The 23,224-nt window shown below is 38.1% G+C and overlaps 1 protein-coding gene across 1 annotated transcript in view; it reads right to left on the minus strand.

Annotated features, from left to right (window-relative positions):
• Positions 1 to 747: 747 nt before the first annotated feature.
• LOC136166218 (exocyst complex component 1-like) overlaps positions 748 to 23,224 on the minus strand; it is a 78,019-nt gene continuing 55,542 nt past the window's right edge. The window contains 10 exon segments of the mRNA XM_065932241.1: positions 748 to 1,784; positions 2,519 to 2,626; positions 3,196 to 3,359; positions 8,412 to 8,438; positions 9,452 to 9,557; positions 16,306 to 16,455; positions 20,329 to 20,382; positions 21,173 to 21,285; positions 21,868 to 22,000; positions 22,214 to 22,441. Of these exon segments, the coding sequence (XP_065788313.1) occupies positions 1,599 to 1,784; positions 2,519 to 2,626; positions 3,196 to 3,359; positions 8,412 to 8,438; positions 9,452 to 9,557; positions 16,306 to 16,455; positions 20,329 to 20,382; positions 21,173 to 21,285; positions 21,868 to 22,000; positions 22,214 to 22,423 (1,251 nt within the window). The 5' untranslated portion in view covers positions 22,424 to 22,441 and the 3' untranslated portion in view covers positions 748 to 1,598.

A 23,224-nucleotide genomic window follows, 5' to 3' on the forward strand; every position in this document is an offset into this window, starting at 1 on the left:
ACTGATACAAACATGAAACTGAGATGTTCCTTCCAAGAGTCACCACACCGGTATAAGAGCCTCCTCTGCTCCAGTAAGAGCCAGTGTTACCAAAAGAAAAAAACCATTGCAGTTCCAATCCAAGTAACCTTTAACATCAGAGATGCTCTGGGAGTTAGAGCTCCATCTAGCTTCCAAACTTTCCATGCCTAGCGAGGCTAGGCGCTTCCTAACTACCAATCCAAGTTTGAGACCTAGACCACAGTAGAGTAGCAACATAGGTTACAAGTCTCTTGAAAGCCTAAGATCCGAGAGATAAGGTTAGTACTTTTAATTACCAAGGAGTTATGAAATGGTCAGAGACCGAAAAGTTTGACCGAGAAAAAAGAGTTCGGTCCACATGCTTTGCCCGTTTCTGGTCGGCTCCCAAAGGGGACACTGGTTGCCTCTTGGCATTGGCAGGTCGGTATAAACCCCCGACAAGTTTCTGCCATAAGCCTTATGAGGTCGCCGAGGAAGCGCAGAGCAGGGCCTTTCATTCATTCACACAAGCACACCTTAGAGTTAGTAAAGAACAGCGGAAAACGTGTTCGCTAGGAGAACAAAGAAGTAGAGCTCCAAGCATCCTTACCTTGTCCTGAAGGATCCCGGACGAGCCCTCAAGATGAAAGGTTGTTGCTGAACGATAAGACGCGGGATTCTTGGCCTCCGGAGGAGACGAATTCAATCCGGGGCCAGAGACGAGGCTGGATCGCTCAGAGCTTTTGTGTAATAAAGTTTTATTAAAGTATAAAGGAGATAGAGAAAGCTTCTGACATAGGCATCAGAAGGGGGCAAAAGAGTACCCCCCTCCTAGTCTTTAGCTGTATGGTATATAGTCACTCACAGTCTGTTAATGAAAAGAAAGGAATGTCATAAAATCTAGAATGGCACCAGATAATTCATCCCAGGCCATAAAACTATTGACTTGCACCTTGTACCAACAAATAGTTTCGTTTACATAGATTAGGGGAACAATACCTGAACAAGTAAGTTAGGCCCTTTGGCGGAACCAACTTGAAGATGGAGTCTGGGGTTCATTAACATAGCTTAAGACAACATTTCCATACGAAAAAGAAATGTATTGGTTAACTCAAGGTTTGGGAGTAGTTAGCTTTAGGTGAGACCAGGTGTCATGGCCACACAGAATGTTAGGAGAAACCTCCTTTTAATTTTGTATAGAGAAGGAAAAACAGATCGCTGGTTTGTTCTTTTTGTTATAGCCACGCTTTCCGGGAAACAGACTCACTCAGAAGGACAATGCAGATAGTGGAGTGCAGTTTATTACACCGGCGGGCCCAAGGCAGAGTCACCTCTTAGCCAAGGACCCCGTCCAGCATTTGTGAAAATCTTTTATACCCCATGTGTACGTGTCCAAACCCACCACCTCAATTCCCTTGAGACTTACATAAACAAAGGCAGGGTAAATACAACTACAATAACCCCATCATTCCCGTGTTATGTGTTCAAACAGTCAATAATCAATCAGCCTGCAGTTACATTCCAAACAGTTAATAACCGATAAGCCTGTGCTTACATTCTGATAGATAGTGTCAGGGGTGATTAGTGTCTCTTTTCTCTTAGGCGATGAGTAACCTGGATATGATCTTCAAGGTTCCCCTGTCCGGAGGGGGTCTTATCCTTCCATTGTCGTTCCCACAGGCACTAAGCAGAGAGTTCAGAGTCCACTGGAGAGGCAGCCGAGCACGATCAGCACGGACAGGCCTGAGATGGAGTCCAGGCCCTATGAATTCCTTCTTCATTTTCTGCCGGTTAGGAGAGATAAAAATGTCTGGCACTTACAGCCTCATTCCTCCATTTGGAGACCCTTGGCCTTCCCGCCTGTTACTCTCTCAGTCTCATAGTAAGAAAGCCATAAGAAAGATTCTGATTTGAGGCTCTCCATTTTTCTCTTGCTTGCTTTCATTTATTTTTTAAGACCATGGGGGCTTCCCTGGTGGCTCAGCAGGAAAGAAATCTGCCTGCCAATGCAGGAGCCACGGGTTCAATCCCTGGGTTGGGAAGATCCCCTGGTGAAGGAACTGGCAATCCACTCCAGTATTCTTGCCTGGGGAATCCCATGGAGAGAGAAACCTGGTGGGCTACAGTCCACGGGGTTGCAAAGAGTCAGACACGACTTAGTGACTAAATAACAACAAATATACATTAAAACATCATTGTAATTTTTTAATTCTATTTACTTTTTCTTGATCACTAAAACAATAAATTTGCTTTTTAAAAATATTTTTTGCCAAGTAAACTCAGACATTTCCCCCACTCATCAATTTGGAGAATGTTTAGGCCTAAGATAGTCTAGAATATTGGATTAGATGCCCAAACACTATCCTTTTTTTTATTATCTTATATGATAAAAATTACTTAAAAAATCCTTACAATGTAAATTCTTTCTGTTCTGATATTGAAATTATGACAACATAATGATTAGGCTAATTATGATATAGATCACAAATATGAGCTAGTAAATAAATGTCACCCATACCACAGTTCCAGGCATACTCTGATGTCGCTGTAGTTTGAAAAATTTACTTATGAAGTCTTGTTCTGCCAGACACAGGGGCTCCAGTTCACTCAGTACCTGTTCAAAGATCTGAAGAAAACCAAAATGATTCTACAAAGAACTGAACAAAACGCTTAAAATAACATTCCACATTTAATCACTTTTCTGCAGCAACCAGGGAAGCTTTATCTATAATCTTAATAGAATCCCCCAAACAAATACTTCCAAGATTGACAAGACAATGCAGTATTGATGAGGCATAACAGGGTCAGAACATACCTAAAACAAAACTGACAACAATTACTCACTTGGAATCTGGAAAGAGGAACAGAGTGATAAAACTTTATTTAAACAATTTAGCTTCATAAAAGTTGTTTCCTCTTTGTAGTCACTCAAATAACTGGATTGACAATGCAAGCTCTTTATGATTTATAACAAATTTTAATAAAGCTGTTATGTCATTTAATTGATGAATCACATTTCAGTTGCCATTTGACCAGTTATTATTTTTTTTTTTTTAGATTCAGAAATGGAAAGTAAGACACGGTTAATTAAAAGAGTCAATAGAGCCCAAATCTTTGAACACAATTAAAGCAGTAACAAACTGGTGCTAGAAAACTGACAGTAATGTTTAAGAAACATGCGTCATTTTATCTTACCTTATCAAACCTGGCTCTGTCGGCGACATCGAGATCAGAGGCCGACATGTTTCCCATGTCCAGCAAGGAAGATGACTGAGACCGGTGGTTCCCGGAGCTCTGAACACTGAGCTTATTTAGACTGGAAGTAGACCCGGTTAATTTCCCGGAACTCCCGTGAAGACCTGGGAAATGATAAACCTTTAAAAGCTGTGACCTTCACGAATGAAAGGTTCATGGCATCCATCAGGGCTCCCTTCTGCTGTCCTGCTCTTCTGGGGCTCATATGGGTTAGGGCACAACTCTGCCACATGAAGAGGATGTAGAGTGTCTTCCTCTTTCATTAAGATTTGTGTTCTACTTCTGAGCCTATGTAAAGACAGGTGAAATCATACAGAATCACAGAATAAGACTGAAAGGGATCTTAGAGATCACACTGTGCCCTGCCCAGTCTCATCACAGTTGTCTGATGATTTTTCAAAAGTAGATGAGGAGTTCTTTTCCACTCAGAAGACATGACTATGGATGAAAGTCACTGACCCCCTAGAATACTAGCTAACATAATGATTGTATTTCTAGAAAAAAACTGCCATATTCCAATATTATTTGCCTCTACATTGAATCAACATATTAGGCTGAACCACATGAAACTACCAACACTCAATTAATCTTGTCCTACTAAAAACGTCAATTACACATGACTCAACTTAATACATTCCTGAACTCAGACATTCCTGTTTTTTCAGCAAGTGAATTGATTAAAGTTCTTTTAAAAACTAAACAAAACGAAAAGAGAAAAACTAACAACAAAAACAAAACCCTGAATATTTGTTGTATTTAAAATACAACTAACATAACACATACATAGTTAACTATATTAATATGGGACATCTGAGTTTAGGTATAAACATAGGTATCTATCATAGCTATGAGGAAAAATGAGAACAATATGTCTGCACAATATCCTACATACACCAAACTATTAAAGGATTCTATTTTTACAAGAAAATGTGATGTTTCTATTCAGAATTAAATTTAAACAGTAAAACATTTTTATTCTTCTTGACTATTTCTCAGCTAAACCTGTATTATTCACTGATGGTCAGAAGGGACAAATAATAAAATAAGTGATAAAAAATATGATATACAAATCATATTTGTATATGTAAAGTAAAAAATAACAACAACAAATATGATATACAGTTAGTTAGAGACAAACTTTGGTTTCATTATGCAAAATCTGACCATACGTACAAGAAATTTTATAGTTTCTAAACACAGCCTGAAAACAAAAGTATAACGGTTAAGACTTTTTATAAGTTTCTGACTACCCACCATACATGTTTAACCATGCCACACATTTCTTGGATGCAGCCATCCCACGTCCTTTCTGTTGGTTGTCTTTCTGGCCAAGCCCTGGCAACCCAGAGCAAGCAGTGTTTCTGGCGCAGCTTCTCCAGGATGAACGACTGGCTCCTAGACACACACACGCACTGAGAGCACCTGCTGACACGCCGAGCACGCCCACTCTCGGCTTCCCGTCTGACAGCACTGCCTTTCCAGGCAGTGTGGCTGCCACGGGTTAGGCTGCAAGCGTCACAGACAAAGACAAGTTAGCAAGCTGCAATCTGCACAAACCGCGCACAAGAGGAAGTTAAAGCTCTAGTTGAAAAGACACATGCAAAGAACCAGGAGCACCAAGCAACGAGAGAGGCAACATATGTTTAGTTGGTCAGCTACTGCTTGAGAAATTACATGACAGAAAAACCTTTACTAGTCTTTTAATGTACTATTTGATGCAAATATTCAGGTAAAAATATCTACATTTGTAAACCTCCCCCACACTTTTAAGTCTCCTAAGCTGATGTACTTAAATTTAAAGACTACACTTCCAAGTTCTGATTTCTGAAGAAAACAGAGTTCAAGTAAATAATTTAATACAGTGAAAATTTAATAGAATGAACTTGCACATTTATACATTAAATGCATTAACAATCCTGTATTCACTGAAAGCTCTTGGAAGGAATCTCCACTGTACTAAATAATTTTATACTCCCTCTGATAAAAAAAATTATGAGTAGAGTTTTAAAACCATTTTAGAAATAATAAGCTAAACTGTTTAGTAACTTAGCTGGCTCTGTGAACACTGAGAATAAAACACATGTATCAAAACACTAATTATTGGGAGATGGGTAGGTAGAAGGGTAAAGCTGAGAGACAGGTCTAATGTGGGAATTGGAGTTCTTTTAGGGTCATTTGGCATTTCCTTTATCTAAAACCTCTCTTTAGTATTTGTTCGATCAATTGTAGAGATCGTTTTGTGAAACATTCTAAACCCAAATGAGAATCTAACTTGAATGGCAAAGAAAGAAATTATAGAATAAAACAGAAAATTAATGAATATAACTCTAGAAATATTTAAGAAACGGAAAACAAGGTGTCAACTCCTGCCAAACAGGGATAGTGATAGTTGCTATTGCTAGGCAAAAGCTCGAGTATAAACTACTAATTTGCCACACCAAAAACATGTCAATCTCCCTAGCCTTGTCTGCCTGAAGTTTAAAGGAATATGAAATGATAAGGCTGGACACACAGCAACCAGGAGCGGGGGATGCACTGGAGCCACTAGCTTGTCAATCTGAACAGTACCTGCTGGCGATCTTAAGGTGTCGCTCTACTAAGTTCACCAGTTTCAGAGCAAAGCCTGATTCTGCATATAGTTTTCTTTTTTAAAGTAGTTAATAAATACTACTAGTGCCCTATTTGGGCTCATAAAAAAGTCTATATTATTTATCAGCAAGAAGTAACAATATTCTGGTAAATTTTAAATATCCTTAAACAATTTCTGCTAGAGTACAAGCACCAAGAGGGTAGGGTCTTTGCTCATTGCTGCATTCTCAGTATCGAGCAGCGATTATCATGTAATAGGTAATTAATAAACATTTACTGAATGAATCATCCACTCAGGACTGAATGTAGTCTTGTGTTCAAGACTCCCTTTGGAGTCAACAAGATTTCTTAATTTCAGTGGACAAACACTGGAAAAAATGTGCTTGGCATATCATTTTTTAAGTTTTGGATTACTAAAGATAAGGAAGTTATTATGTAAATGGACTCAACTAATACTTGTGTGTCTTATCTTAGTAGTAAAAAGAAAAAAAATGGGCAATTAAAAAAATTATTACTAGATATCCTTTGCCTGTCTTTTCATTCAGTACATCTGAGGAATACAGAAGAAAAACAAAACACCAAAGTATCAATCTCGGGAGGACAATCCCACACCTCTGAGAGTATCAGGGTAACCTTCTGACCTTAGAAAGGCAAAGGTTTTATAAAAACCTTACCACAAAGAAAAAGTGCTTTACTGGCATTTTAACGTTGTTTTAAATTATCTAAACTAAGTAGATGTTAAAGACTTGAGTAAAGAATGGTTCAAAAAGAGAGAATTCCCCTGAATCTCTATGACTATACACAATTTCCTTTTGTAAAATACATTCAATCTGACTTTCTATTCTTTTTTTTTTTTTAACCGCCCGCCGCTGACTTTCTATTTTTATTAGTATCTCGGATGCAGCATTTTCAGAGCAAGGAAAAAACAAAACAAATTTAAAATTTTATTCATAATTCCTTAATTTTGAGCCATTGAAAATTTACCTTCCCCAAATTTTAGGTTTCTCTTTTAACTGTAATTACTATTAAGAACTGATTTAAACATAATTCGAATCCTTGAAAAGGTATCTTTAAAAAGTTTACATTCTATCTATTTAGAACTTCTGAAGTCATTTGTATTTAACTTGAAATTTATTTTTAAATGTTGACCAACAAGCTACATTTTCAAAGATGAACAAAATAGTTTTTATCCTCTGAATTCTGTTTATTATTTAGTTTTTCCTTTCTTGTAACTGATAACATCAAAGTAATAGAAACTATAATTTTTTGGTTACTCTCCTATTTCTTACTACTTAATGGATACATACGAGAGATGTAATCTTAACCCTGTTTTAAAAGTATCTTCTAAACTTGTCTTAGGTTAATTAAAAATTTTTTAACAAGATAATTTAAGAACTTCAAAAAATAAGAAAAAAAAATTAAGGTTTTAGGTTAATGCAATGATACCATTAAGATAGTATTGTATTTGATTTAAATTATATTCCAATTATGTCATTTATCTCAATGAGAATCTTAAGCTTGATAAATTAATATTATGACAGGGGCATTAATAACCTCCCAAGGAGGTAGTTTTAGAAAGATTTCCCTTTTACTGCAGTAGCAAGTGATGACAAATATACTAAATGAAAACATTAAACATGTAACTGTATTAATATGTTGTTTACTAAAAAGAAAAACTGATTTTGTTATAGCCACGCTTTCCGGGAAACAGACTCACTCAGAAGGACAATGCAGATAGTGGAGTGCAGTTTATTACACCGGCGGGCCCAAGGCAGAGTCTCCTCTTAGCCAAGGACCCCGTCCAGCATTTGTGAAAATCTTTTATACCCCATGTGTACGTGTCCAAATCCACCACCTACCCCATGTGTACGTGTCCAAACCCCACCACCTACCCCATGTGTACGTGTCCAAACCCACCACCTCAATTCCGTTGAGACTTACATAAACAAAGGTAGGGTAAATACAACTACAATAACCCCATCATTCAAGTGTTGTGTGTTCAAACAGTCAATAGTCAATAAGCCCGGAGTTACATTCCAACCAGTTAATAATCGATAAGCCTGTGATTACATCCTGATAGATACAGGAAAAGTTTATGACCTGTCCGGAGACAGGGGTGATTACGGTATGCTTCCTCTTAGGCAATGAGCAACCTGGATGTGATCTTCAAGATTCCCCTGTCTGGAGGGGGTCTTATCCTTCCATTGTCGTTCCCACAGGCACTAAGCAGAGAGTTCAGAGTCCACTGGAGAGGCAGCCGAGCACGATCAGCACGGACAGGCCTGAGATGGAGTCCAGGCCCTATGAATTCCTTCTTCAATTTAACATATCCATGGTGAAACATTAACAAGGATATAAACACACCGTTTAAGAACAGGTAACCTTTAGGATGAGTTAGCATTTCTGTTTCCAAAAGCCTATTGTCCCAATATTTTTATCAGTATCTTTACCAAAGTGCAATACACAGATTCAAACCATTTAAAAAATCGGAACTAGTATCACCAATATATTAGTGTTGTATTAAAAACAAAAACAAACCACAAACCAGTGAATCACAAAATAATTACCCACTACTAAAGATAGTCTTCTTTGTCCTAAAGAAAAGAATGGAAAGACGAGCTATCAATTTCAATCAGGGCACAGGCTCCTTTCAACAAGCAAATGCTACACTCATGGTTCTAAAGGGGAGCTATGCAGACACAGAGGACACACTGTAGCCATTTAAGGCCAGGTTCTGACTCCGACAGGCACAGAACTCCATCCAAAAAGCCCAGAGATGGGTACATGCAAGAGCAGAACGTGGCCTCGGCAAATCATTTCCTTGCAACTTGATACTTTCACTGGTTATCCTTTTAAATCAAGTTTTTTGTTTATTTAACATATTTAGAAGCAACAAAAACCCCTCTTGTTTCAAAAATAACTCTTTGGAAAAATAAAGTATAATTACAGGAGAAATTTTGGTGACATTTTTACAGCCCCTTCACAGGGGAGAAAACACTTAGCAACTTTCTTTTTGATTCAAAATAGCCAGTGACAAGTAAGAAGCCAGGCATCACTTCACTTCCCTGTGGAGTGCAATGACTTAAGAGATCACAGACTTGCCTCCAACTGGTACAAAAGGTCTTTTAGGAAATCAGAAACTGAACTTCCAACATCTGTCTCTTAATCTAGTACTTTCTCTCCAGACTGCACTTCATTCTCTGGCCAACTGCTGCTGCTGTGACTATACACAGCTGTCCCTGGTATCTGTGCAGGGTTGGTTCCAGCACCAGTGGTGGACACCAAAATCCATGGATGCTCAAGTCCCATGGTTGGTCCTCCGTATTCACGGGTTCCGCGTCTGCGCTGTACTTTTATTAGACACGGCATGTATATACAATTGCTGTCAAGTTCACATACTGCAGAATTTTAATTAGTAAAAATAAGGCTTTAGAGACATACTTGTTCCATGAAAAACCTATAAATCAAACCAATGCATTAGATTTATTCTTTTACTAATTCTATTGTATCTCCTTCCACCTTGCCTAAAAAGTCTTAAAATTATGTGTCACAGATAAATAATTTTTAGTAGAAGAGAAAACAAGGGGACTGAGGTGCCTAAGCTTACCAAGCTTCTTGCTTTCTTTAGTTGTGCCAGTCATCTTGATCTTTGCAACTTCAAAGACATCTTTAATTTCTCTCTCACAGAGTCATGACAAACAATCCATGCAATTCTTAAAAGTGAAAACAACACATACTCATTAATAAAACAAGTATAACAATTTCCATTTCTCAATCCCCCCATATCCTTTGTGCTTGTTTTCAATTTTGTGGTCTGAAAATATTTGATGCATTTCATAGGACACAAGAAGGCTATTTTCCATCTTTTAAAAAAACTGAACTGGCATCATAATATTAACAGTTTGTAAAAATATGAAGTTGAATAATCACACTCACATTTTCACTTTTATACTTTCAGTTCAGTTCAGTTGCTCAGTCAAGTACGACTCTTTGCAACCCCATGGACTGCAGCATGCCAGGCCTCCCTGTCCATCACCAACTCCCGAAGCCTGCTCAAACTCATGTCCATTGAGTCGGTGATGCCATCCAGCCGTCTCATCTTCTGTTGTCCCCTTCTCCTCCAGTCTTCAATCTTTCCCAGCATCAGGGTCTTTTCAAATGAGTCACTTCTACGCATCAGGTGGCCAAAGTATTGGAGTTTCAGCTTCAATATCAGTTGTTTCAATGAATATTCAGGACTGATTTCCTTTAGGATTGACTGGTTGTATCTCCTTGCTGTACGAGGGACTCTCAAGAATCCTCTCCAACACCACAGTTCAAAAGCATCAATTCTTCGGTGCTCAGCTTTCTTTACAGTCCAACTCTCACACCCATACATAACTACTGGAAAAGTCATAGCCTTGACTAAATGGACCTTTGTTGGCAAAGTAATGTCTCAGTTTTTTAATATGCTGTCTAGGTTGGTCATAGCTTTTCTCCCAAGGAGCAAGCCTCTTTTAATTTCATGGCTGTAATCACCACCTGCAGTGATTTTGGAGCCCCCCAAAATAAAGTCTCTCACTGCTTCCATTGTCTCCCCATTTATTTGCCATGAAGTGATGGGACCAGATGCCATGATCTTAGTTTTCTGAATGTTGAGTTTTAAGCCAACTTTTTCACTCTCCTCTTTCACTTTCATCAAGAGGCTCTTTAGTTCTTCACTTTCTGCCATAAGGCTGGTGTCATTTGCTTATCTGAGGATTTTGATATTTCTCCTGGCAATCCTGATTCCAGTTTGTGCTTCACGAAGCCCAGCATTTCAAACGATGTACTCTGCATATAAGTTAAATAAGCAGGGTGACAGTATACAACCTTGATATACTCCTTTCCTGATTTGGAACCAGTCTGTTGTTCCATGTTCAGTTCTAACCGTTGCTATCTGACCTGCATACGGATTTCTTGAGAGGCAAATAACGTGGTCTGCTACTCCTATCTTTTGAAGAATTTTTCACAGTTTGGTAATCCACACAGTCAAAGGCTTTGGCGTAGTCAGTAAAGCAGCAGTAGATGTTTTTCTGGAACTCTCTTGCTTTTTCAATGATCCGATGGTAATTTACACATTACCTTTCATGTATTTTAAACATAGCTGCATTCATACGATACTGGGTGTTTGGGGCAGCACAATCACGCTTTTCCAGGTCATATGCTAATGACTGCACAGTATTATGCTCTGCTGATGTTCAGTTTAGTAAACCAACCTCCTAACACAGACTACATAATTGGTTTTGATGTTTTGCTGTGATAGACAATGTTACAACAAGCTTTTCATCTCTAATGAACTGCTTTCTTGGAATAATTTCCTAAGGGTAAAATTACAGTGCTAAAGAATAAGGGAATCTTTTAACTCTTCTTCCATAATGCCATGCTGTTTCAAAAATTATTATACCAACAGACAGGATCAATGACACTGAAGCAGGACACTGAGTTTTACCATACCTTGCCAGCATGGGGTAGTAAATTAGCCCCAAATAGGTTACTCTCATAAGAATTTAATTACCACATCTTACAGTTTTCATAATCAAATGATTTCTTTTTAAAAAACAAAATTTATTCTAGTTCAAATGAAAACATCTATTATTTAACATGCAAACTCATTCCCTCATCATCTATGCTTATTATCATACAAAAATATTTTATACCCTGATGAAAGAGTCAACAGCGGGAGGCCATGTATTTTTCCAAATCCTATGTTAAATGCCTTATGTAGAGTTTCACTAAATTTAAATAAATCCACAGCAGAAAAACTCCTATGCCTAGTTATTCTTTTAAATTTATCATGAAATCTACACTTCAATTTCAAACACATCCAGTTTTAGAACAGTTTACTTTGCTTTAAACATCAGATGTAACTTTCAAAGGGATATCACTTAAATTATTTGTATACTGACTCATAGTTCATTATTGATTTTTTTAAGTTATTTTATAAGTATATAAAAATATATTAGATATATTTATATATATTTAGATATTTTATTGATAGATATGTCCTTATAAAAAATTTTTGGATGAAACATAATATAGAGCCTTCTTTTTTCCAATTTGCATGCCACATACATTTCCCACAGATTCTCCGTAAGGAAAGTTAAATAGGAAATTTTTTCCTGTGATCTTTGTGTGTAACTTTAAAAGCAAATCTAAAGCTAAAAAGACACTAAAATTATTCCTATTTCATTCAGCTATTTCACTTTTCAGCATCTCATTCGTTGAATTTTAAATTATCACAAAAACACTGATCACTGGAAATCAATGTAAATGGCTGACCAACTTATAATTCATAAAATCTTCATTAGATTTCTACTCAACTCACTCAATATAACAGACTGCATTCCAATACCCAAACTAAGTGCACACTACTACCCAAGCAATTTAAACAGTCGCTATTTTTAAAACAGTGATTTGAGCAGACTACTGAAAATCACCTTCTTTTTCAATACAATTGAAATGACTGAACACCTTCCCCCAGGTTCTCAACAGAACCCACAGGTGGGGAAGCCCACAGACAGGCGTGACTCCCAGCTCATTCACTTACTGAATTCAGAGAGAAGCTTCTCACTGGGAGTATTTATTTCTCTTAGCATCCTGTATACAGCACCTAACTTAAAATCCAACTATCTTGAGCTTAAATACTGTTATCTCAGGCAGTATTTCCAACTTTTTCTTGTGCTCACTTTAGAGTCTTACAGATAACACCATGTTTTATTTTCTATATTTACAAATATAGGACTGAGGCTGAGACAATGTGTCGGCCTCAAGGGGCTATTGGGAGAGGAAAGATTGTTCCTACCTAAACAAGGATAAACCATCTCCCTGCTCAACTGCTCTACATGCTCTACTGCCCCAGCTAGGCAGAAGGGATTCTGGGCAGCCGAGCTTATTACATGCCCAACGCACCTCTATTTTCCTTAGGCTCTAAATTACATACACCCCAAATCAGGGGTTTGCTTAGATTCAGCCGTAAGTAGAGTTGGGGCAGGGCCTAGTTATTCTTTTCCCTAAAGAAATGAAGACAAGCTTTTCCTGGTCCTGCCAAAAAGTGTGAGCTGGGTACAAATAACCAAGTACAAAGGTGAGTGCTACGTCACTTCAATCAGGTTCAACTCTTTGCAGCCCTATGGACTAGAGCTCACCAGGCTCCTCTGTCCATGGAATTCTCCAGGCAAGAATACTGGAGTAGGTTGCCATTTCCTTCTCCAGGGGACCTTCCTGAGCCAGACACTGAAGCTGAATCTCCTATGTCTCCTGCATTGGCAGGCGGGTTCTTTACCACTAGCACACACTACATGGAAAGGATCAAGTACAAATAGCATCTGGATTTAATTATTATTTCTTACCAAAGAAACACTGATTTGTCAGGTTCCTTTTTTCATTCCTTTCCTTCCATTTCCTTTCATTCCTTTCTTGGTCATATTAATAAGATTCCTATTTTTGAAAACACTTGAGCAACCAAATTAGATTATCAGGCATAAAACTGCATGGTCTGTCACAAGTTCAAACACAAGACAAAGCAAGATTCTTTGGAAATAAGATAATTTCATTTAAAAAAGCACATCAATACTGTCAATTGAAAATATACCATGAGCAGAGAATGATTCCATACTTCAGCACTAGACTGGCTACTGGCTTGCTTCTTCACTTTATTTTTTTTTTTTTTTTTTTTTTTTTTTTTTTTTTTTTCTTTGAAACATTTATTTATTTATTTATTTTTTTTTTTTTTTTTGTATTCTATTTTTTTTTTTTTTTTTTTTTTAATATTATTTTATTAGTTGGAGGCCAATCACTTTACAACATTTCAGTGGGTTTTGTCATACATTGACATGAATCAGCCATATAGTTACATGTATTCCCCATCCCGATCCCCCCTCCCACCTCCCTCCCCTGCTTCTTCACTTTAAATTACATTCATGAAGCTACATATATATAAAGATACGGCAATAATACTCACTGAGAACACAATCAGGCAAAAAGCTTATTGATTATTTTACTCATTTGAATATTCACTAGGGGACAAAGCACTTGTTGGCACAAAACTCTTAAGATGTAACGATATTTAATCATTCAAAATACAGTATTAATCCTCTTAAAACTTCAGAAGGCAAAGATTCCAGTCATGCAAATATTCTTCTGTAAACTATCTCCAAATCAGAATTCTGCTGACTCAAAACTAACCAGAATACAACACAACAGTAGAGTCCTGAGCCCAAGGGTTCCTGCTACAATGGCCGTTTACTAAATGAGAGCATGTCATTCTGCTACTCAAAGCCCATCAACACCCCTCCCTCATCTCTCTGCAAGTAAAAACCAAATTCCAACACCGGTGCCCAGTCCCTTCCAGATCTGCCCTGCCCCGCCCCCCGCCCCCCACCGCACCTCTCACGCCCGCCCTCCCATCCTGAACCTGACTCGCCGTGCTCCCACCACCACGGCCTGGTTGCTCCTCCAGTGCTCCAGGTTGCTCTTGCCTTGGGGCACTTGTGCTGTGCTGGGAAAGCTTTCCTCGGAAATTCCCACTGCGCACCCCTGCTTATCTTTAAAATTTGTGCTCAAATGTTGCCTTCTCGGACCACCCTTTTTGAAACCGCAACCTTTCTGATGTCCTAGCATTCCCTGCTTTATTTTCTCTAGAGCTCTCAGCAGTACCTTCCAGCAGACTATGAAGTTGACTTTTATGTTGGTCCTTCTCCACTGGAATATGTACTCTGAACAGGCAAGTGTTCGCCTGTCTCCTTCAGCGCCGTTCTCTTTCGTGCATACAACAGTGTCAGCACACAGCAGATGCTCAGCGCGTTTGCTAAGGGAACGTGTGAATGGCTCTTTCTTGTCCAGCTGTGGCCATCCGTGTGTGTGTGTGCTCAGCCACTCAGTCGTGTCCCACTCTGCGACCCCACGGACTGTGGCCACCAGGCTCCTCTCTCCACGGGATTCTCCAGGCAATGGTACTGCAGTCGGTTGCCATTTCCTTCTCCAGGGGATCTTTCCAACCCAGGGATCAAGCCTGCATTTTCTACATTGACAGGTGGATTTTTTTTTTATCATTGCGCCACCTGGGAAGCCCAAGTGGTATTTATCACTGTTTTAATCTCTGCGTCTCACAAGTCTGGCACCATCCTGTCCCTTGTTTTGGGATTCTCTCTTGTGACTTATAATCTCTATTCCTACTATCATCCTCTTCGTCCAAGATTTCATTTCAGTTCATTATTGTATTAGGTTCTTAGTTTCCCCTATCAAGTCTCTTCCTGTGTCTGAAGAATGCTGCTAGGACTCACGACTCAGATTTTTCAACCTAACTTCTCACTCTTCTAGAATATGGAATTTCAGCTTCAGTCAGGCTGGTCTTCTTAAAGTCCCGGGAAAAGAGTCAAGTCCAATGTTTTCTATGAAGTTTTCTCCTGTGGCTACAGGTCATGAATTTCCTTTCTCTAACATGCTATACATTTAAACTCATATCCAGTTCAGCACTTAACTCTGGCCGGCTGCTAAGGATAGTTGCTCTTCCCGGGCAGACCTGACGCTCTCTGGAAGTAGGAGCATGTGTGGGAGCCACTTCTTATTCTTACATATGGATTAGTGAGTACAAAAGAGGCACACAGTGAAAATCTGGTGAGTGACAAAGAAATGTACCATAATATGATAATCCAATTTTTCCAGCTAGTGTGTCCCACAATCAGGAACAGAAATACCCATGTTCCTCTGTGCCTGGAACAATGGAATGTCTGCTTAATAAAGAGGCACACTGCATGTGCTTAAAAGAACAGATTACAGGTTCTTATAAAGCAAATGCCTCATTGAAAATATAACTTCATACTCTCTAGTTTTTATATTGCACATAAAGCAACTCAGGAAATAATTATTTAACTAACTAAACTAAATGATGCTTCAAGCTACAGTATGGCCTAATACTATATTGAAGTTCAAAATTTAGCTATTCTCCATCTAAGTACATAAAATAAATGTTCTCCAGAATTGTAGACTCTGTGGGAGAAGGCGAGGGTGGGATGTTCAGAGAGAACAGCATTGAAACAAGTATACTATCAAGGGTGAAAGAGATCACCAGCCCAGGCTGGATGCATGAGACGGGTGCTCAGGGCTGGTGCACTGGGAAGACCCAGAGGGATGGGATGGAGAGGGAGGCGGGAGGGGGGATCAGGATGGGGAACACATGTAAATCCATGGCTGATTCATGTCAGTGTACGGCAAAAACCACTACAATATTGTAAAGTAATTAGCCTCCAACGAATAAAAATAAATGAAAAAGAAAAAAAATGTTCTCCATAGCTAATGAGCACTAAGAAATTCAACTACTTGCTGCTTTTTTAAGAACATACAACAGTGCTTCAAATGTCACTTGCGTAACTGAACACACGACCTCTCGATTCTAAAAGATAATGCTCTATACTCAGTGAGTAACTGACGTCAAATCCATACCTTTGTTAGTCCCTCATATTTTCGATAATCCGTACTCTCTAGCCACTCCATCAGCTTGGCATATCGGAGTAAGTCTCTATGAAATGCATGATGATTAGGTAAAGTCAGTTCAATAGAGCGCTGAGCAAGAGTTGAACTCTGATCACGACCCTAGAGTGAATAAATAAGGACATAACTATCACTGACAGTATAAAGAAACACTGTTGTAACTAAATATCCTTAATAATGATCAAGCATGGCCAAGCAAAAACAACAGAACATAGAAATATAAGAACTGAGTACTTACTTGTCTTTTTTTAATCATCCTGTGTATACAAACTGAACACCACCACCATAAAATAGTCATAAACACACAAGAATGACTCTCTGATAAGTCGACTCATTTTATCTTTTAGAGTAGTTGAGAATGAATAGTTTAATCAACTTTACCTCTCCCATAACATTTTACAATTGACTAAGCAAATAAATATCATGATATAAACTGTTACTAAGAAACACACACCGAACAGGGGAAGTCATTCAAAACAAATTGTCTCCATCTATGATATCTCCATTAGAGTCTACGATATTTAAACAGCAGGTGAAAATGCACAGGACACAGAATGTCAGAACTAGGAAGGACTGCAGATGACTGCTTCCTGGGCTTTCCAGGGCAGCGCTCAGTGCTCAGTTGCTGGATCATATCCTATTCTTGGCCAACCCAATAGATTGTCTGTAGCCTGCCGGGCTCCTCTGTCCATGGGAGTTCCCAGCAAGCGTACTGGTGTAGGTTGCCATTTCCTCCTCCAGGGGATCTTCCCCACCCAGGGACTGAACCTATGTCTTCTGCACTGCAGGCGGATTCTTTACCACTGAGCCACCTGGGAAGCCCTTTCCAGGATAACCCCTAATAATAATGTAATTTTAATTTTTCCATTAATTTTCTACAGAAGCAACTATATAATTTTGTTTTTAATCCTTGACATGACTTATATAAATGAGCACGTTTTCAATCAGCCTGAGGCAGACGATGCATCCTGACTTTTGTTCTAGAGTATATGGATCCAGTAGATCAGCTGACCCAACGGAACAAACTGAAATTCAAAGGGCTAAGTGATCCACACAGGCCACACAGGCGGAAGGCTAGAATCTGAACCTCAGCCATGTGAGTCTCACTTCTGTTTTCTTTTAAAAACATGCCAAACAAAACCATTCTAACCAGACTCAAAAACTGCTGAAGGTCATTACAAACATTACATTTCAGAAATGTTTACCACATCAGAAGGATGACTGAGATTCCACTGACTCACAGATATTAGATACTGTACACAGAGAGAGATTAGTTTTAAGTCTGCTAATGTCTCCAAATTGTGCCTTAATTAAGTTACACTAACTAAAAGGAAGGAGTATTTGACAAACTTGTTATTGCTGATAAATGTTTTCCAAATATTTTACCCTTATTAACAATAACATTAGATATATTTCCATTATCCTTCCTCATTAATTTTTTCAATAATTCAAGACTCAAAATCATGGTTTATGTTCTTCTATAGCTGTTTACTCAGGTCACTGCATGTTAAGTTGTACTATTTAATTTAATGTCAGGAAAACTCTTCAATTAAAAACCTTCATCTCTCCTGCAAAATGGAAGAACCAACATTTATAGAGAATTTTACGGTTTACAAAGCTCTTCTACATATATTACTATTCAAAACTTTCTACTGTAAGTAGCATTTCCAGATCATCATCATGTGAAAATTCACTGATATAAAAACATTATTACCTTCAGACTATTAGGATATATTAAATATTGTTAGTGTTAACAGAAAGATTTTAAGAGAAACTGGTTTCAAAATATATAGGAAGGAGAAAAAATACTTAAATTGCTTAATTCAATCAATAATATAGATAACTATCATATCTAGAATTCAATCGTGCTAAGAATTTTACTCTTTATATACTTTAAAAATTAAGACATTGTTTAAAGTTTCTTATTAGAGATAAATAAATTAGTAATGATGACTGAAAACCTTTTGAAAAGGACTGGCCATTCTAGATGCCTTTAAGAACACCATGATTCATGAGAAGAGGTCAAAATATCAACATTAACAGGAGTTTTGGAAGAAGCGGATTCCAACCCTCATGAATGACTTTGAGGGGTATGACTTCAGTACAGGAAGTAACTATAGATGTGGTAGAAAGCAGAACTAGAATTAGAAGTGGAGTCTAAAGATGTGACTGAACTGTTATAATCTCATTTAACAGATATTTAATGGATGAGAAGTTGCTTCTTACGGATGAACAAAGAAACTGGTCTCTTGAAAGAGAATCTACTCCTGATGAAGATGCTGTGAAGGCTACTGAAATGACAACAAAGGATTTAGACTATAATTAATACATAAACTAAGTTGATAAAACAAGTGGCAGGATTTGAGAAGACTGACTCCAATTTTGGAAGAAGTTCTACTGTGGGTAAAATGCTATCAAACAGCATTGCATGCCACAGAGAAATTGTCTGAGAAAGGAAAAGTTGATCATTACAGCAAACTTCACTCTTGTCTTATTTTTAAAAATTGACATAGCTACCCCAATCTTCAGCAATCACTGCCTTGGTCCTCCAGCACCTTCAACATTGAGGAAAGACCCTCCACCAGCAAAAAGATGATGACTCAGATGGTAGGCTCAGAGGGTGCTTAGCAATTTTTAGCAATGAAGTATTTTTAAAATAAATGTGTACATTCTTCTGTTAGACATAATGCTATTGCACACAATAGGCTACAATACTGTGTAAACATAGCTTTTTTACGCACTGGGAAACCAAAAAATTTGTGTGACTTGCTTTACTGACACATTCACTTCATTGTGGTGTCCCTAAGGTAGCCCCTATACACTGCTGTAGAGTTTTAAGTACATTACCTTTACCACATCCTCACAAGCATCTTGAGGGTAGCAGCCATTTCTTACTCTTACATATGGAGGACAGTGAGTCCTGTCACACAATGTAACACACAAATCAGACACACAATCAAAATTTGATGGTGAACAAAGACATGTAACCCAGTGCGGTAATCGAATCTTCCCCGTGTGTCCCACAACCAGGAACAGAAATCCCCTTGTTTCCCAACTCTTTGCTAGGTGACACGAAGTATTCAATTTAACACACAGAAAATCTCTTTTCTGCACTTGGGACACTGTCTTTCATCTTCTTCAGCACATTCCAGGTTGTTGCAACATTCTGGTTTTTAACATGCATTACTCACATGTAACAATGCATATTAGATTTTCAGAACTGGGATGCATTCATTTTAAACAAAGCCATTAGTTTATAAGGCAAGGAAGCAAAAATCACAAATAATAGCATGTTATAACAAACAATTAAGGGTGGAGAAAGGATTATCATTTAATGACTGGTATTTTCCATACCATTTACAAATGTGGACTATAGCCTGTCAACAGGATAATTTAAAAAAACTAGGGAATTGTGTAAAAATAGATATTATTGAAATAATAGTGTAAGAAAAATGTGCATTAGTATTTCCTATGTGATTCCTAGGTTTACTTTTTTCCTGAAGCTTTTCAAGTCAAGTGGAATGTTAAGAGAGTCTTCCCCTGGTTCCCCCTTGCGCGGTTAGTTAGCTGGTCTTCCTTTACTCCCATGGTACCACCATAACATACACCTTCCCTCAGTCTGTTTGTCGCCCTTCTCTAGATCGTGAGCAACTAGAGCAAAGAATCAGCCTCTCATCTATTCCAATGAAACGTCTGGAATGCATCTTTAATCACTTGGCAAATGACTTCCAAATAAAGGAGTGAGTGAGTGAATGAAAATGACAGAAAGAAAGGCAAGCAGAATGAGATTAAATGCCTTTGGATCTAAATAAACTTTCTGTTATGGGACATTAAAAAAACTGCCACAAATATGGTTAACAGGTAGCTCAAATCAGTAAATTATAACTATAAAGATTCTGCTGCTATTAAGCTTAGTAAACCTTACAGGGGAAAAAAAAGAATCGGAGAAGCTGGAGCCAAAGTTGATGTACTCACAGGCACGGAAAGAAAGTAGGACCTGTTATAGAGTTGAAGGAGGGCCTGAGTAAACTAATCAGAAATAAAATAGAGTAAATACAATTGTTTCAGAATACTACAAAGTGAAAACAAAATAAGAACCTGGAATATCAGTCAGCATTTCTTGATGAACAAAATTTCACTCAACTTTTTTTTGGCCCCAAATCCCTATTAAAGAGATCATAAATACACAAAATCTAATTTATGACACCTAATTTATTCAAGAAATATTAAGTCTAATTTATTATTTATTAAAAAAAAAGCACCTTCTAGTCAAATCCCTCTAAGGTATACTTAACAGTAACATTTATATCATTGCCACAACCTTAATTATAACACCCTTTCCACATAGAAATAGAGATAAAGGTTTTCTATAAGAGTAAATCAACTAGAATTTACAATTGAGTTAGTCATTTTTCTCATATTTATAAGTATATGGAGCCAATGAAATACTGAAAACATGGAATCAAGTCCCTGTTCTCACTTGAAAATACTGAAAAATAAAACAGGCCAAACATTAAAAACGTAACAAGTTTGGACTTATTTTTAGAAACAAGATTGTCTAAATGGGGTATATGTAACATGCAAGCACAATTATTTAAAACTTAGGGAATTTTGGCTAAAAGGAACTGTCTTCATAGGAGACCACTGAGGCCCCCAAAACATCTATGAGCAAATACATACATATCTAAAAATATTAAAATCAAATAAATATAGAAAGGAACATATTGTGCTCCCAATTAAATACATTAAAATTTTTTTTCTGTGACCATTTCATTTCAAGCTACAGGAACATGCCAGTACTATAATAAGATAAAATTACCTGTCGAACAAAAACATTGTTGAGGTGACTGGCCAGTCTCCGGGCAAAATTCTCTCGCAAATCACTGAAACGCTGCTGCTGCTGCTGCTGAACTGCCAGAAGCACGTCATGGCCTGAAATCGTGACAGCTTATTCAACGGGTTAAAGAGCTCCCGGATGTCTAAGGAGTGCATTTATAACAGAAGCCGTATTTCAGTTCTGAAGAACTCAACCTTTTGCTGGTTTATGCGTGTGTTTATAAAAGAAAGGTAAGGGGGAAAAACAGTGTAACTCAGCGATCCTCACGCTGCGGTCTTGCCTCAGCCTCACCTGGGAACGGTCAGAAACATGGATTCTAAGGCCTCAGAGCGGACCTACTGCTTCTGCGCTGGCCCCTAGCCGTGATCCCGATGCAAGCTCAAGTTTAGGAACCGCTGGTCTAGCAAAGCCTTACGGCATCTACTTTGTGCTAGGTCCTGTGAACAGCGCTGAAGAAAAATGCTGGTGTTAACGTAGAGTCACTGATGGTCAATCAGAAGGTACTGAAATGAACAAGTTCTTCGTGCCAATATAAATTATGTTTGAGAGTAAGTGAAACTTGTTTCAATAGCTAATAATCTAACCCTAAACCACCTGCCTCATGGACTTTTTGTCAAAAGCTTTACACTAAGTCAGAAGCTTAGTCCCAGGTTCTTGGGCAGATTTTATGGTCATACCTGGTCGAAGAGCTACATTCACGCACTGCAGCAGGGCATCTGCAGCATTGGTGCAGGCCTCAATGCCCCTGGAAGAAGAAAGATCTCCTTCCTGAAGTGCCTTTATATGACCTTTGGCCAGGTCCATGTGGCTCTGGAAAGTAAACAAACACACCATTTGTCTGTGTACTCTTAGGAAGTTTACAGGTAAGATGCTACGCAATCCTATTACTGGGTGTTTGAAACTTCAGTATTTTTAAATCTTGCTCTCCTAAGGAAACTAGAAAATACTTGCAAATGGGCTTTAGAGATCATTAGTTTTGTTTTTTTTTTTTAATTGTTGCTAGTAGTTTATAACCATGCTTACCACAAGAAACTCTATCTCAGACAGGAGTTTTACGTTATTAGTGTTACTGAGATGAATGAGGTGGTTGCTTTCGGAGATCTGATCCATCTGTTCTTTTACACTTTGGAGCATTTCCTCATAACTGCTCAGTTTCAATTCAATCTGATCCACCTCCTTGAGAGGCTCATCCAGTAACTTCATTAGGATGTTGACTTGCTTTTCAGAGGCCATGATAGACTGGATGTTGGCCTACACAGTTAAAAAGAGAAGTAATACTTCATATTCTTCAAATGAAATATCCATAAATCTTTGACAGCAGCGTGACTCAGCAGCAGCGGCAACAAAGGCTGACACACACATCTACACGTCTACTTTAATTGGCTGCTTTGTGTTTACACTCCACTTTTTCACACAGTATTTCAGGGAAGCACACGTCCCCTTATGTGGAGGTTAGGGACCAGATCTCAATACCGCATATTTAGGGCATGCGCCATGATGTATCATCAGCAATGGTGGACTCTCATTAGTGCCGTTAGGTTATACCACCTCTGACGCTGCTTCCAGCTCTATCAACTATAGACATTTTCTATAATCTGCAACATTTATGTAAAATCCTAAACAAAAGCATAATAATCACCTATGCTAATACCTTAGTTAAGAGGGTAGCAGTAGCATGCCAGTCTTTAACAGATACATGGAACTAATTTATAACTGTAGCATGATTTGTACTAATAGGATGTGGAAGAGTCTATTGCCATAAGATAGCTCCTTCTACAATATTCTTTCTTTTCTCTTTCATTTGCAACTACTTTTTTTTCCCAGACAAAGTAGCAACAAACCACCGACCCCTTATTAATATTTTCTAAAGACTCTATTGATTCTCAATTCCCTGAAATATGGAAGCTTTCAAACCCAAAATTAAACTGCAAAGTAATATGATGACTTGAAACACAGAGGCAACATTAACTAGAAAATACAAACCACAAAGCCACATTAAGAAGGCAGATAACATGATATGAGGAAAAAATTTGG

The sequence above is a fragment of the Muntiacus reevesi genome, chromosome 4 (genome assembly GCF_963930625.1).
Source record: "Muntiacus reevesi chromosome 4, mMunRee1.1, whole genome shotgun sequence".
In the NCBI taxonomy this organism is placed as follows: domain Eukaryota; kingdom Metazoa; phylum Chordata; class Mammalia; order Artiodactyla; family Cervidae; genus Muntiacus; species Muntiacus reevesi.